Here is a 15,364-nt window from a genome sequence, read left to right as displayed (position 1 = left end):
CAGTACAGGCAATAATGTTTTTTACTGTAAACTCTGGCACCATCCTTCTTTTTTTGCAGCTTCATTACTGACACTTTTCCCAGGTTTGTCAGAGTTTTCACTTTCTTCTCTTCTATCTTTATCCAAAGAACTTGTCTTTCTTCTGTAAGTCCTCTGTGACTTCTTCAGGTTTTTGCTTTCCGTTAATGTAACCTGGCTTTGAAGATGGGACGATTCCTCGGAACTGCTTCCATGTAGGGACCTTTTAGACGGAATATATTCATCACCACTGCTCATCGAGGTTTCTGGTTCATCTGAGACCTTGGAGATTGATTCCAGGTATTTTTTGGTGAGCTGGAAATTAAATAAACAAGACCATTTAATCTAAATGATCTGCAAGAAGCATAAACCAGGTATACATTTTTACATTGTCTTTGACTCCCCTTTAAACCTAGACAATTTAACCCGACAATCAATCCACTATACAGTGCTAGGGTAAGGCTATGAAATGCTCTGTCAGAGTTCAAGTTTAGGGTTGATGTTCTTTAAAAACATTTTGTATGATATGTATTGAAATTCTTATTAAATCCTCCCAGTAATTTAATATTTGATAAAAATAAAAAACGTATTGTGTGGCTGTGGAAGATCAACAACTGTTCGGCTTTGGTTACACATTAGGGCAGCCACTAATACCATTTTTTTTTAAATATCCCAAACTAAGCTGATGTACATTACAAACTTATGTAATCAGGGATGCAAACTCATAAGGTATGAAAAAGGTGACAAGGATCGAGCCCCCGACCCCCCAACCCCACGGAACATCGCCCTTAAAATTAGCTATAACAGAGGATTTTAGCAGCCAGAACAACTAAAGCAGCAGTGGTAATAATAACAGAAACCCCAAAGAGTTAAATCTAATAGAAATATATAAAAGCATTTATTTTAATTGTGTAGCAGTCAGTTTATATGAATGATTTATATGAATGATGGTAAATATAATCAAGTGTTAAATCAGACTTTAGTTCCAACTGGAGTAAATTCACAAGCTACCCTGCAGTATACAAATGGCGCATTTCTACTACAGCGTGGAGCTCGCTTTAAGCGTGGCGAGCCGTGCGGGGCCCGTTTTTGGTTGCTTTTCCACTTAGTGTAGTACCGGCTTGCGGGTACTTTTTCACCTTTTTTCTGCCCCAACAAAATCGTGGTTCTATCGGGCCAACAAGCGAGGCCAACAACCGGGCTGCTGAATATGCTAAACTGACGACTGAAAACAGAGAAGCTTGTGTGAACATATTTGACCGTGATTTAATTGTAATACACGTTTCTAAATGATGCCGAAGTAACAACATACTGATAACGGTTAGTAAAAACCATGAATTAATGCTTTGACAAGTCTGCAGACAGACGGCAGGAGAGAAACCTATTAGAATGCGTGTTGTCTAAATGGGGTTCGGCTAAGCTAACGCACTATATGCTCCGACTGTCCACACTCACACCAACGGCCTACAGACAGAAATAAAGCAGCGACTGTATTCACCATGACACAGACAGGCTGTGGTTTGTACTTGTTTAACTTTTGTCTAGTTTCTGAACAGATATGAGGAGCTGTGAGCTCTGAGTGCTAACAGCTAACGGCTGATGTTGTTTTTCTGGGGTTCGCATTGAAGATGACGCCACGGCTCCGCCTACACAGCGTTACTATAGTTACTGCCCCAGCTACTAAACTGTAATGGAAGCGCAGCATAAAGTGAGCCTGGCCTAACCAAGTCGAGTTAAGTCGAGATAAGTCGAGCGAGGCCTGCGGTGGAAATGAGCCAAAAGTCATTCAAACTAAATGCACCTTTACCAGCTTTGAGAACACTTTCATGATCAATCATTATAAAACATATCATATATATTATTCTGAAATGGACCAATCTGCACAATGACTACTTTTACTGTCGCTACTTTCACTATATTTTGATGAGAATACTTTTCTACTTTTACTTGAGGAACATTTTGAATGCAGGACTTTTACTGAAACAGAGTATTCCTACACTCTGGTACTTCTACTTTCACTCAAGTACAAGATCTGAGTACTTCTACTTTTACTCAAGTACAAGATCTGAGTACTTCTACTTTTACTCAAGTACAAGATCTGAGTACTTCTACTTTTACTCAAGTACAAGATCTATACTTATACCACCTGTTTATAGCCTATGAAAAAAACAATTACAAAATGAAGGCTAAAGCTAACGTTAGCAGATAGTGACAATGTATGCTAGTTAGCTAGCTCAACGATTCCTTAAATAATATTGCGACAGAAAAACTTTTCAGTTCACATCACGCACTGCCGCTCCGACAGGGAGCTCTGCTCTGAATACCTGAACGGCCCGTTCTAACAGCTGTCCAGTCTGTGCCACAGTGACTCCGGACCGCACAGTTACTGTTAACGAAAGGTAATGTAGCTGCTGTAGTTAGACACTCATCGCGGAGCAGCAGAGTTCAGCTGACAGACAGGAAAACTCGAGCTCATAGCTCGCGCTTCATTATAATATAAAACAAAATAACACCATGCGCGATGGCACAACACAGCTCGCGGCCGCAGATTACTCCGGGTCCCAGACCCCCCCCCCCCCCCCCCCCCCCCCCCCCCGGCCGAAAGGTGCCAAGCTGGCATCCCTGGTAATTGTATAATGCAGCATTAAAGAAAACAAAGTACGCTATGCTCCCCATTATTTGTCCCACTTTCATTATGCAAACTTACGAATATGCTGTCAGTCCTTCTCAGGGGGGGTACATCTGGGTCATCAGCTTCACCAGGATGTGATCCATCAGCACTTATGTCTGTGTCGCTTTCAAAATCAAGGCTTCTTTCCTAAGGGTGAAAAACAATACACATAACTGGCACTGCCGACTGAAGTGAATTGAAGTTGGAATGAAGCTTTGCATGTCTGTAGTCATATTACGGAGTCATGACCCTAGAAAGAAACTTAGCGAGTTAGTGTTTTTTTATTACATATTTTTCAAGTCGACTTCCTCATTGAATTGTCCCAATGTATACATATACAGTATTATTAAGTATCGGACTGATGACTCTGTATGTGCCTGTTTGATGGAGAAAAAGAGGGAAAGAGATCGGGGAATGGGGATTTTGAACCTAATGTTCCTGCTGGTTGTTGATAACTTATTGGGAACACTGGAATATGTGTGTGAAGAAACCAATTGTCAATATATGTAAATATTTAGTAGGTGGTCTCATTTAATTATGTAGGTCATATGCAGACATCAGAAGTGAGACAGCTTTATGACAAGTTGAACGTTTCTCATATTAACCTTAAACAAATACACCATTTTATTTGTTCAATGAAATACTGACATATTGTATTGTTATGTTGTAATACTTGATTGACACTTACTAATCTCTTGGAAGCTGCAGGTAGCTCAGATGGTAGTTCTGGTGTTGAGGATGTCTCCCCCTCTTGGTTTGGACTTCCTGAAGACTAAACATCACAGACGGAAGCATTCATCACCATTTCTCCAGAACATGAGGTTTACAAAGAGCCTGAGAGCATTAACACTACACTCCTAAACACATTTTCTTTATTTTACGTTTGAGTTATTAACTCAAACATATGATGTAAGAAGCCCACTTGTGATATTGATCACATTTGAAAATTAGACCCACCATCCTTACCTGTTTTAAGTGTTCCATGTGCCCGGATAAGCATTTCTTGTGATGCTCCCTCAGGCGTGTTCTGCGTGCTTTCCACCTGGTGGATTGTGTTCTCCGACTGTAGGCGTTAAATAAAAAACAGTTGATGTAACATCTGTGTCCTGCGCCTACCGAGCTTAATCCTGAGCAAAGCTAGACTGACAGCAACACAAGGCTAAACTTTTTTAAGACATAACTGTAGTTCTTTTTGCTGTTTTCTATGTAAAACTATAATACATTAATAAAAACATAAATCAAAATACAAAAATGTCTACATGCATATAGAGAGTAGATAAACATAAATAAACTCCTATTAAAAGTATCAAGCAGTACTTCAAGTCGAACTAGGCTAGAAATAAACACATGTGCTAGCACCAGAGCCACAGAGCTAGCTACTGCTAATAGCTAAAAGAGCACATTACATACACAAAAAGGACGGGGCACCCCTTGTAAATGCAAAACAAGCTAATTGTGTACATAAAACACTTACAGACAACTGTCTCCGGAGCAAAGGATGATATTTTTTAGTTCCCCGACATTTTGTCTCCTCTCTATGTGAAACGTGCGCTGAGATATTACAAAACACAGAGCGCTCAAAACTCAAACAAAACTCAAAACTCAGAACACTCTGGCGCTTTTTCATAGAACGAAAAACGATATTCCGATTACATTAAGCTTATAAAAACGGACAAACTAAATAAAAAATGTTTTAACCCCTGAACATTTGACCGTTTGTTACATTCTGACAACTTTTCGCCCTTCTAGAATGCTAAGTTACCAACATTGGAACCTCATGTCTAGCTAACTGATAGCTGCAGCATGTCAAAATGTATTCCTCTTTCCTCTCCTTAGCTCACCATTACTCCTGAATATTACAATAATACATCATCTGAGTTCAGTCAAGTAAAAGTAAGCGGCAAAAAAGGAAGTCCATAACTTAAAAAAAATATTAATGCTGTCAAACAATCGCTGGTGACAAGCTACGTCTTGCTAGCATTAGCAGGACACTTGCTAGCATTAGCACTATAGGCTGCAAACACGTTAGCCTCAGTTCTTGGTCTAATTCATAAATAGTAAAACAGTTCAAAATTTGATTTTCTTTTGTATTTTCTTACCTTGTTTCCATGTATTCTCCTTTCCTCTGCCCTTAGCAATCATTTATCTTCATATATCGGTCTCTGTGTGTAGGTGCTGCTGCCCTCTGTGCCACGCCAGTCTATAATGAAGAGCACGTGCTGGTCGAGGTGAAGGTTAGCTCCGGGTGGGGGATGGGCATGGGTCCATTGGGGACCGTAAAAGTCAGGAAGTGTGTATTTTTTACTCAGGTCTTTGACTCAGTGCTGAAATGTGAGCATTGCATTAGGGCTGCTCAATTAATCGTATTTTAATCGCAATTACGATTATGGCTTGCAACGATTACGAAAACAACATAATCGAAATAAAACTATAGGTTACTTACGTAACCCCAGTTCTCAGAGTAACATGAAGTGAGATGTCTCACTATGGGATGCGCCTCAACGCATATGCACCAGAAGCATCAATCTCATTACGCCAATCCTGATTGGCTGGTGATCTTGACGCCAACGTCAGGGAATCCACCAACCCTATAAGTAGCTTGCGCCACGACGCAGGCGTCATTCAAAATAAGCACCTCTTCTCGCTTCGCCTCAGCAAGAAGGGCCGTCAGGTGAGACATCTCACTTCATGTTACTCTGAGAACTGGGGTTACGTAAGTAACCTATAGTTCTCATTCATAACACTCCGTTCGATGTCTCACTATGGGATATTGAGACTCCCGCATTGCCAGACATGCTTATCTCGAAAATCACCAACACAAAAACAGAACTTAACAGGTAGAACCCTGTCCCAATACGGGGCCCAGCACTGCGCGGGCCACACTTGGAGCAGAAACATCTAGCCTGTAAAAGCGGACAAAAGTGAGCGGCGAGGACCAGCTCGCTGCTGCACAAATGTCTTGAATGGAAACACCCTTGAACAAAGCCCAGGATGTAGCCAATCCACGAGTAGAATGAGCGCGCAGGCCCGTTGGTGCCTGCAAACCCTGACTCGTATAAGCCAGAGCAATCGTCTCCACAATCCAGTGGGAGAGCCGTTGCCTGGTAACGGGCTTGCCCTTATGAGGGTTAGCCCAAGATACAAAGAGTTGATCATTGCACCGAAACTCTTTCGACCTGTCCATATAAGTGCGCAAAGCACGAACCGGGCAAAGCAAATTCGGCCGCTGTTCCCCAGAGGAACCTAGCGGTGAAGGAAATGCCTCAAGGTCAATGGGAGTGCATGAGCCAACCACCTTAGGCACAAAGGCCGGGTTGGGCTTCAGCAATACTCTCGTTTGCCCCGGGGCAAACTGAGTACACGAAGGATGCACAGAGAGCGCGTGAATATCACTGACTCGTTTGGCAGATGCCAGAGCCAGTAACAACACTGTCTTCAGTGACAAGTGCTTCATGTCAGCGTCTTCCAGGGGTTCAAATGGAGCTCGAGCGAGCCCATCTAAAACCACCGTCAAGTCCCACAGGGGCACCAATGACCTGGAAACGGGGAGGAGCCGGCGAGCCCCTTTCATAAAACGGCAGACCAAGGGATGTTGACTAGCCGTCTTTCCCCCAAAGCCCACATGGCATGCGGCAATAGCAGCCAGGTACACTTTGATCGTGGAGAAAGCTCTGTGTTTATCAATCAGATCCTGTAGAAATGATAGAATCACACCGACAGGGCATTGAAAAGAGATGTGTTTCTTTTGAAGACACCACTCCTCAAACACCCTCCACTTACAGTCATAGAGAGACCTGGTGGAGGAAGCCCTTGCACTCTGAATAGTGTTTATCACTTTCTGAGGGAGCCCCACTGTACTCAGGTTATACCACTCACGGGCCAGGCCCATAGCGCCAGGTGCTCTGGGTGTGGGTGAAAAATCATTCCCCCCGCCTGAGATAGTATGTCCCTGTGTAGCGGGAGCTGCCACGGCTGTCCGCACAGCAGCTGATATATCTCCGCCAGCCAGTACATTGCAGGCCAGTGTGGAGCTATCAGGATCAGTGTGTGGCGTTGTTCTCTCACTCTGGCCAGAGTTGGAGGAATTAGAGCCAGGGGTGGGAACGCGTATAGAAGGACCGGGGGCCAAACGTGCGCGAGCGCGTCCACGCCTAACGGTGCATTTAGATCGCGCATTGAAAAGAACAGCTGACATTGAGCATTTTCTTTTGATGCGAACAGATCTACCGCGGCCCGGCCGTAACGCACCCACAGCTGACTCACAATCGTTGGATGTAGAGTCCAGTCTGCGTACAGTGGTGCACCTCTGGACAGCAGATCTGCCCCGAGGTTCATCACTCCCGGTACGTGTGTCGCTCTCAGAGAGGAGACGTCCGCAGCTCCATAAGATCAGTTTGCGTGCCAGCCTGTGTAACTGTAGAGAACGCAAACCCCCTTGGCGGTTTATATACGATATCGTGGTCGTGTTGTCTGTCCTCACGAGGACATGATGTCCCCTGAGAGAAGGCAGAAAGCGTCTTAGGGTGAGAAACACCGCTAAGAGCTCCAGATAATTTATGTGTGACCGTTGGAGGTCTCTGCTCCAGAGACCCCTCACAGGTCGACCTTCGTATATGCCCCCCCAGCCCGTCAGACATGCGTCCGTGGTGACCACCTTCCGCGATAAGACAGCACCCATAGGCACGCCTCGCACCAGGAAAGTCGGGTGCAGCCAGTGGCGTAGCGCCGTTACGCAGTGCACAGTGACCATCACTCTCCGCGCGCCATGACGCGTGGGGTTTAGTCTGAGGGCAGCTACCCAGCGCTGAAATTCCCTCATGTGTAAGCGGCCCAGACGTACTACTAGGATGGCTGACGCCATGAGCCCCAGTAACCGCAGACACGATCTGAAGAGAACATATTTGCGTGGCTGGAAACGAGCGAGGCAAGCCCTGAAGGCTCTCACTCTCTCCGCTGACAGGCGGGCTGTGAAGGGCACCGAGCTCAGGCGTAAGCCCAGGAAGAGCACCGACTGGGCTGGGGACAACATGCTCTTTTCTGTGTTTATTACAAAACCCAGGTCGAGCAGGTGTTTCATGAGGACATTCGTCTGCATAATAGCCTCCTGCTCCGACTGTGCCAGAAGGAGCCAGTCGTCTAAATAGGTTGCCAGGCGAATCCCCTGTTGTCTTAACGGGGCTATCGCTGCCTCCGTACATCGCACAAACACCCGTGGGCTGAGAGACAGACCGAAGGGAAGCACTCTGTACTCGTAACAGACACCCTGAAAAGCGAACCTCAGATATTTCCTGTGTGGATAATAACTGGGATGTGAAAATACGCGTCTTTCAGGTCGATTGATGTGAACCAATCGTCCTGACGCACGAGACGCAGTAGGGATGTGTGAGTGAGCATCCGGAATTTGTATTTTCTGAGATACCCGTTCAGAGCCCTTAAATCTAGGATGGGGCGAATTCCATTCCCTCCCCGTTTGGGAACGAGGAAATATTTGGAATAGAAGCCGCTCCGACTCCGTTTGGAGGGTACGATGGATATGGCTTTCTTTTCTAGTAGCGAGAGAATCTCCTGCTCTAGAATGTGAGCCGACGCTCCCCGGGCATGTGATTGCACAATGCCCGAGAAGCGAGGGGGGGTGACAGCGAATTGGAGTCTGTAGCCCCGTGATATCGTTTTGAAAACCCAAGCAGAGCATGTGAGCATTTTCCACCTTTCGCTCCTCAGAGCGAGCGGGGATGTCACCATATCTCTGTTGTCTGCACCCTGTGACCGCATTGGTTGTGTTATGGCGCCCTCTAGTGTCTGAACACGGTGGCGCTCTAGGGTGACAACCTCGGTTGACACTGCGCATGCGCGCGGTGATGGTGCGTTCACAGACCCGGCCACCGTCCGCATTCCGAGAGAGGCGTTCATAGCCACTCTCAGAAGCGGGGCAGTCGCCTGACTGTTTATTGACATTATTATTTGTCTTTTTAATATTTTCGACTGTGCCCTTGGCTTTAAGCCTGGAAGCAACAGTGGCAAACATTTTATTTTTAGACCCTTGTGTGTGTTTGTGTGACTTGAACGACTGGCAGGAACTGTTGCCAGTGCTGTGAAGTCTGCTTCCCTCATGGCGCGAACTGGAGGATGACGTGCAGTCATCACCCGAGGCGGCGGGAAGGCGGGAGCGTGGTTGTCTCCCGGAAACACATGGGTGCTGGATACGTGTGGAACACGATCCAGGGCTGAAAGAGAACAGGAAACCTCCAGCCCTTTCCCCGAGGGGGGGAGGGAAGGCTGTCAGGCTGCCCTCTTCTTCTTCCTCGCCTGGTGACTGAAAGTCTGGGTCGGCGGCGCCTGTGTGGCTGCTGCCGGGACCGGGGACTTTCTTGGCCAATTCGTCCGCGCCTCGCGTCTCGGTGGGAGACCGGGGGCGGGCTGTGGCTTCTGCCATCTCGGGACCTTGAACAGGGCCGAGTGCGGGGTAGCCTGGGAGAAGGTCCGTCGCAGGACCGTTGGGGGCGGCGGCTGGGCTTTCCGAGGGAGGCAAAGCTGGAGAGCTTCATCCTCCTTCTTCTTGGCCTCACACCGTTGTTGCATGGAGGCAAGAGCTGAGCCGAATATGCCCTCAGGGACGATTGGCATGTCCAACACGTCCTCCTTTTCCCGGTCGGGGAGGTTTGTCAGGTTCAGCCATCTGGCTCTCTCCTGCACCACCATCATCCCTAGCGATTTTCCTGTGGCCTGTACTGCACAGCGCTGCACACGGAGGCAAATATCCGTGATCGCCATGATCTCCTCCCACACGGCCGGTTCAGGCTTCACCGTCATGTCCGCGCACAGCTCCGCTTGGTACGCGGTAAGCATGGAGGAGACATTTAGCGCCCTGGCGGACAAAGCAGCCGCTTTGTAGGCCCGTTCAGTCATTGCGGACTGGAACCGGTCCGCCTTTGTCGGCAGTGTGGGGTTCCTGCTCGGGGCCGCCGACACCCGCGGTTGGAGGTGGGCTGCCACAAGCGGCTCCATAGGAGGCATGCGGAGTAACCCGAGCTTCTCCATGCCCTCACAGTCCAGAGAGGAGGCTCCCTGGATTGGGGCCTTGCTGCTGAAGGGGCGGTCTCTCCAGGAGACCGACACCTCGTCCAGCAGCTCCGGAAATACGGGGAGAAGTTGCCTGGTCAGCCTTGCGGCTTGGGGCAAGTTCTTTCCCTCGTATCTAGACCTGGAGGGCTCTCTGGCCGCTTCAGGCCAGGGGATGTCCAGCTTAGATGCAGCGCGTTGACACACGGCCTGCAGGTCCATGCTGAGGCGGGGGAGCGGTGGCTCGTCCTCGCCCGGGGAGGCAGACATGGCCCCAGGCTTGGCAGCCTGGGCAGACGAGACGAAGATGTCATCTTCGCCTTCGTCTGAGTCGGAAAGAAGAAACTCCGGGGCGTATTCTTCTTCCTCCTCCTCATAGTCCAGCTCCAGGACATCCTCCGCGGGTGAGGCCATGGTGAGGTCCAGTTGGGAGCCCCAGCTTGACACAGCACGGGGCCCCCTTCCCGCGGCTGTCGCCGCCACCGAGTCCCAGCTTGACACAGCGCGGGACCCGGCACCCGTGGCGGTCGCCACCATGCCCTGCTCGCCGGCCGGCGAGTTTACAGGCATGGGGAGGTCTCGGACCGGCATGCTAGCTTGGCGCGCTAGCCGCCGGCGGCGGCTTTTGGCGGTAAAACGGGAACAATGCCCGCACGCGCCGGGGGTGTCGATAGCCTCCTGGGCATGTTGCAGCCCGAGGCAAGACGAGCAGACCTGGTGTGAGTCAGTACTCGATATCTTTAGCCCGCAGCCGCAGAGCCGAGCCTCCGACACTCCGTCTCCTCTGGTGTGAGGGAGGGAAGAGTCCATCTTAGCTAGCCTTGGTGCGGCGTAGAAAGGACAAACGAGCAACAGGCGTGTTACCGTTTGCGGGAAAAAATCCAAAAACCTTACCGTTATCCGTTGGAAAAAAACGGCAGGGTAGATTCTGATATTAACTGGAGTGTTAATAAAGTAAATTCCCGTGCGAAGCAAAAGTAGCTGGCGAGCGCCCGTCGACCGAAGGTTAGCTTCGTATATCAGTCTGTGGACCGTTAAGCTAGCTAGCTACTGATCTTTCTCGAGATGTGCTCCGAAGCGAGAAGAGGTGTTTGAATGACGCCTGCGTCGTGGCGCAAGCTACTTATAGGGTTGGTGGATTCCCTGACGTTGGCGTCAAGATCACCAGCCAATCAGGATTGGCGTAATGAGATTGATGCTTCTGGTGCATATGCGTTGAGGCGCATCCCATAGTGAGACATCGAACGGAGTGTTATGAATGAGAACGATTATTTTTTAATTATTATTATTACTTTTTTTTTTTTATTACTTTTGTTTTTTTCTTTCTGTTGAATTATACTTAAAAGGGACCTATCATGCTATATTTAAATAATATATAAGGTATATATATATATATATATAAGGTATATTAATACGTTTTAATTTTCAAAATACGAAACAGATCATGCATTTTAGCCATGCCTCATTTTGCCTCACTCCAGCAACTCATAGCTTCAGTTTGTGGGAATAACAGAACACTGCTAACTCATAGCTTCAGTTCAGTCAGACAACTCACGTGTTCCTTAATATGTTTATTATAAGCAGCATATAGTTTGAGTTTGGCGTCTAGGATGAGGCCTCATCACTCCACAGATTTACAAAGAACATTGAGTGATGATTAGATAACTATCCCCCGAGCCTACAGGTGGAAGCTGGAGTGGTGGTGGGTCAGGCGAGCAGCAGCAACATGAAACAGGACCGTGGACAAAAGTGCCCCAGATCAGCCTCTTAATTTACCCAGGGCCTAGTTCTCGGCTTTGGGCATAACAATTCAGGAAACTCCCCTGAGTATTTTATAAAATATCTCAACTTTGGAGAGGAGTTGGGGGACAAACGACACATCAAATCACATCTCCACATCAAGCCGAAGCTAATTCGAATACTCTTGACTGCCTAGCCTGCGGGGAAATTGGTGTGCCGTATCACCATAAGAGTGAGAGTGAAAACAGCCTAACGGAAGGCTTTGTTCCGTTTAAAGCCGTAACGTTACACATTATGAGTAGCAGAGGGATGAATCTGCATGTACTCTTCGAGGCGATTCCAACGAGACCAAGCTCAAAGCTATCGGACCTTCCTTTGTGCCGTGTATAGAGTACTGAGAGCCATGACAATGTGACTTTTAATCTTAGTTTGCGACCTGGTTGAAGGTCACAGCATTCCCAAATTTAGCAAGCAGCTTCCACTAAAGTTAAGCAACACACTCTCAAATGCGCAGAGCACTAAGCACATTTTTTAAAATGTCTTCCCCTCTCTCACCAATGCCACACAAGGGTGTCTGATCCTTAGCTTATGAGAAGATTTTGTGATAAAGTTTGACATTTAATTGAATAAAAAGTTCTGGGTTGGTTGCGGTTTCCCATATTTCAGATTCCTGATCTGGTTCCCCCTGAAGAAAAATTATCCCTTTAGCCCTTTCCAAAGTCAGGCATCAGGCCCTCGTCCCCCCGCAAAGTGGGAACCGGTTCTCGCGACATGTTCTGTTCATGTTTCAGTAAAAACAAGGCCCCTCTGACCACCTACTCTCTGAGACGATTCCAGGGATACCTGACTTGAGTTTCTAGCACCAGGGAAAGTGGACAAAAGTTCCCCAGATCAGCCTCTTAATTTACCCAGGGCCTAGTGCTTGGCTTTGGGCATAACAATTCAGGAAACTCCCCTGAGTATTTTATAAAATATCTCAACTTTGGAGAGGAGTTGGGGGACAAACGACACATCAAATCACATCTCCACATCGAGCCGAAGCTAATTCGAATACTCTTGACTGCCTAGCCTGCGGGGAAATTGGTGTGCCGTATCACCATAAGAGTGAGAGTGAAAACAGCCTAACGGAAGGCTTTGTTCCGTTTAAAGCCGTAACGTTACACATTATGAGTAGCAGAGGGATGAATCTGCATATACTCTTCGAGAAGATTCCAACGAGACTAAGCTCAAAGCTATCGGACCTTCCTTTGTGCCGTGTATAGAGTACTGAGAGCCATGACAATGTGACTTTTAATCTTAGTTTGCGACCTGGTTGAAGGTCACAGCATTCCCAAATTTAGCAAGCAGCTTCCACTAAAGTTAAGCAACACACTCTCAAATGCGCAGAGCACTAAGCACATTTTTTAAAATGTCTTCCCCTCTCTCACCAATGCCACACAAGGGTGTCTGATCCTTAGCTTATGAGAAGAATTTGTGATAAAGTTTGACATTTAATTGAATAAAAAGTTCTGGGTTGGTTGCGGTTTCCCATATTTCAGATTCCTGATCTGGTTCCCCCTGAAGAAAAATTATCCCTTTAGCCCTTTCCAAAGTCAGGCATCAGGCCCTCGTCCCCCCGCAAAGTGGGAACCGGTTCTCGCGACATGTTCTGTTCATGTTTCAGTAAAAACAAGGCCCCTCTGACCACCTACTCTCTGAGACGATTCCAGGGATACCTGACTTGAGTTTCTAGCACCAGGGAAAGTGGACAAAAGTTCCCCAGATCAGCCTCTTAATTTACCCAGGGCCTAGTGCTTGGCTTTGGGCATAACAATTCAGGAAACTCCCCTGAGTATTTTATAAAATATCTCAACTTTGGAGAGGAGTTGGGGGACAAACGACACATCAAATCACATCTCCACATCGAGCCGAAGCTAATTCGAATACTCTTGACTGCCTAGCCTGCGGGGAAATTGGTGTGCCGTATCACCATAAGAGTGAGAGTGAAAACAGCCTAACGGAAGGCTTTGTTCCGTTTAAAGCCGTAACGTTACACATTATGAGTAGCAGAGGGATGAATCTGCATATACTCTTCGAGAAGATTCCAACGAGACTAAGCTCAAAGCTATCGGACCTTCCTTTGTGCCGTGTATAGAGTACTGAGAGCCATGACAATGTGACTTTTAATCTTAGTTTGCGACCTGGTTGAAGGTCACAGCATTCCCAAATTTAGCAAGCAGCTTCCACTAAAGTTAAGCAACACACTCTCAAATGCGCAGAGCACTAAGCACATTTTTTAAAATGTCTTCCCCTCTCTCACCAATGCCACACAAGGGTGTCTGATCCTTAGCTTATGAGAAGAATTTGTGATAAAGTTTGACATTTAATTGAATAAAAAGTTCTGGGTTGGTTGCGGTTTCCCATATTTCAGATTCCTGATCTGGTTCCCCCTGAAGAAAAATTATCCCTTTAGCCCTTTCCAAAGTCAGGCATCAGGCCCTCGTCCCCCCGCAAAGTGGGAACCGGTTCTCGCGACATGTTCTGTTCATGTTTCAGTAAAAACAAGGCCCCTCTGACCACCTACTCTCTGAGACGATTCCAGGGATACCTGACTTGAGTTTCTAGCACCAGGGAAAGTGGACAAAAGTTCCCCAGATCAGCCTCTTAATTTACCCAGGGCCTAGTGCTTGGCTTTGGGCATAACAATTCAGGAAACTCCCCTGAGTATTTTATAAAATATCTCAACTTTGGAGAGGAGTTGGGGGACAAACGACACATCAAATCACATCTCCACATCGAGCCGAAGCTAATTCGAATACTCTTGACTGCCTAGCCTGCGGGGAAATTGGTGTGCCGTATCACCATAAGAGTGAGAGTGAAAACAGCCTAACGGAAGGCTTTGTTCCGTTTAAAGCCGTAACGTTACACATTATGAGTAGCAGAGGGATGAATCTGCATGTACTCTTCGAGGCGATTCCAACGAGACCAAGCTAAAAGCGGTCGGACCTTCCTTTGTGCCGTAAAGGGCGCCGTACGGCATTAAAACCTGACCTCTGACCTCAGTTTTGACCTTGTTGAAGGTCGCAGGGGCCCCACATTTTGCAAGCGGGTTCCACACAAGTTAAGCAACACACTCTCAAAGGCTCGGACGTCCTAGAGCAGGGGCGGGGAACCTCCGGCCCCTGGGCCATATACGGCCCGCGAGACCATTTGATATGGCCCTTGAGGTAATTTATAAACACACGCAACAAAAAAATTGAAAGAAATCTAGACCGCAAAATAATAACAAAAAGCTAGTGCCTGTTTTTCCTGGCCAAGGTCAGGGTCCTTGAACACAACACGAGCCTAATGTGTCATCACGTAGTATATGTCTCGTCTGACGGGGGTGCAGTTCTGACGGAGAGCACCAGAACACCGTTCCGGCAAAAATTGCAGTACCCATAAGGAGCCGTACACATGCCGCAGTTTTTGCGTGGCTGTGTCTTTAGTTGTAAGCCCAGTGGCGATCTGTTCATCTGACATACTGATCATGAGTTAATAACTTCTTTGTTATTAGCATCTGGTTAGCTAGCTATGCTAACGAATATAAGAAGCTTTTTCTACAACCAGTGAGGTAAAGGCACATCTTTATATGATCATTATAAGTTATAAACTTATTAATAAACAAGACTACAGTTTGAAAGGGGAGTGATTTGTAAAATATCCATAAAGAAAAATAAATCTGTTTACAGTTCTGTTTCATATGGGTGTTGAGAGATGTATACATAGATCTCTTCATGTTGCTCTCAAAGTGCACCAGATTGATGCTTTTAACTTCAACATTTAAAAAACAAATCTTCCCGGGGGAGCATGCCCCCCCCCCCCCCCCACTTAAATCATGTCCACTAGGAAACTAAA

At 47.1% G+C, this 15,364-nt stretch overlaps 2 protein-coding genes across 6 annotated transcripts in view; one reads left to right on the top strand and one right to left on the bottom strand.

The window, feature by feature from the left end:
- Window positions 1–15,364, top strand: part of LOC307014503 (uncharacterized protein) — a 147,448-nt gene that overhangs the window by 53,781 nt on the left and 78,303 nt on the right. The gene's annotated exons all lie outside the window — the stretch shown is intronic.
- Window positions 22–5,106, bottom strand: LOC307016255 (uncharacterized protein; the record flags this gene model as incomplete). Its single annotated transcript, XM_079645294.1, has 5 exons — window positions 4,789–5,106; window positions 3,656–3,752; window positions 3,378–3,461; window positions 2,726–2,836; window positions 22–333 (listed from the first exon to the last, which is right to left on the bottom strand). Exons 1-5 carry the CDS (start codon window positions 4,797–4,799, stop codon window positions 22–24), a joined length of 615 nt encoding a protein of 204 aa, XP_079501420.1. The 5' UTR covers window positions 4,800–5,106.

The sequence above is a fragment of the Notothenia rossii genome (genome assembly GCF_949606895.1).
Source record: "Notothenia rossii genome assembly, chromosome: 8".
Taxonomy (NCBI): domain Eukaryota; kingdom Metazoa; phylum Chordata; class Actinopteri; order Perciformes; family Nototheniidae; genus Notothenia; species Notothenia rossii.
The sequence above is the reverse complement of the archived record's forward strand: the minus strand, read 5'-3'. Positions and strand labels throughout refer to the sequence as shown.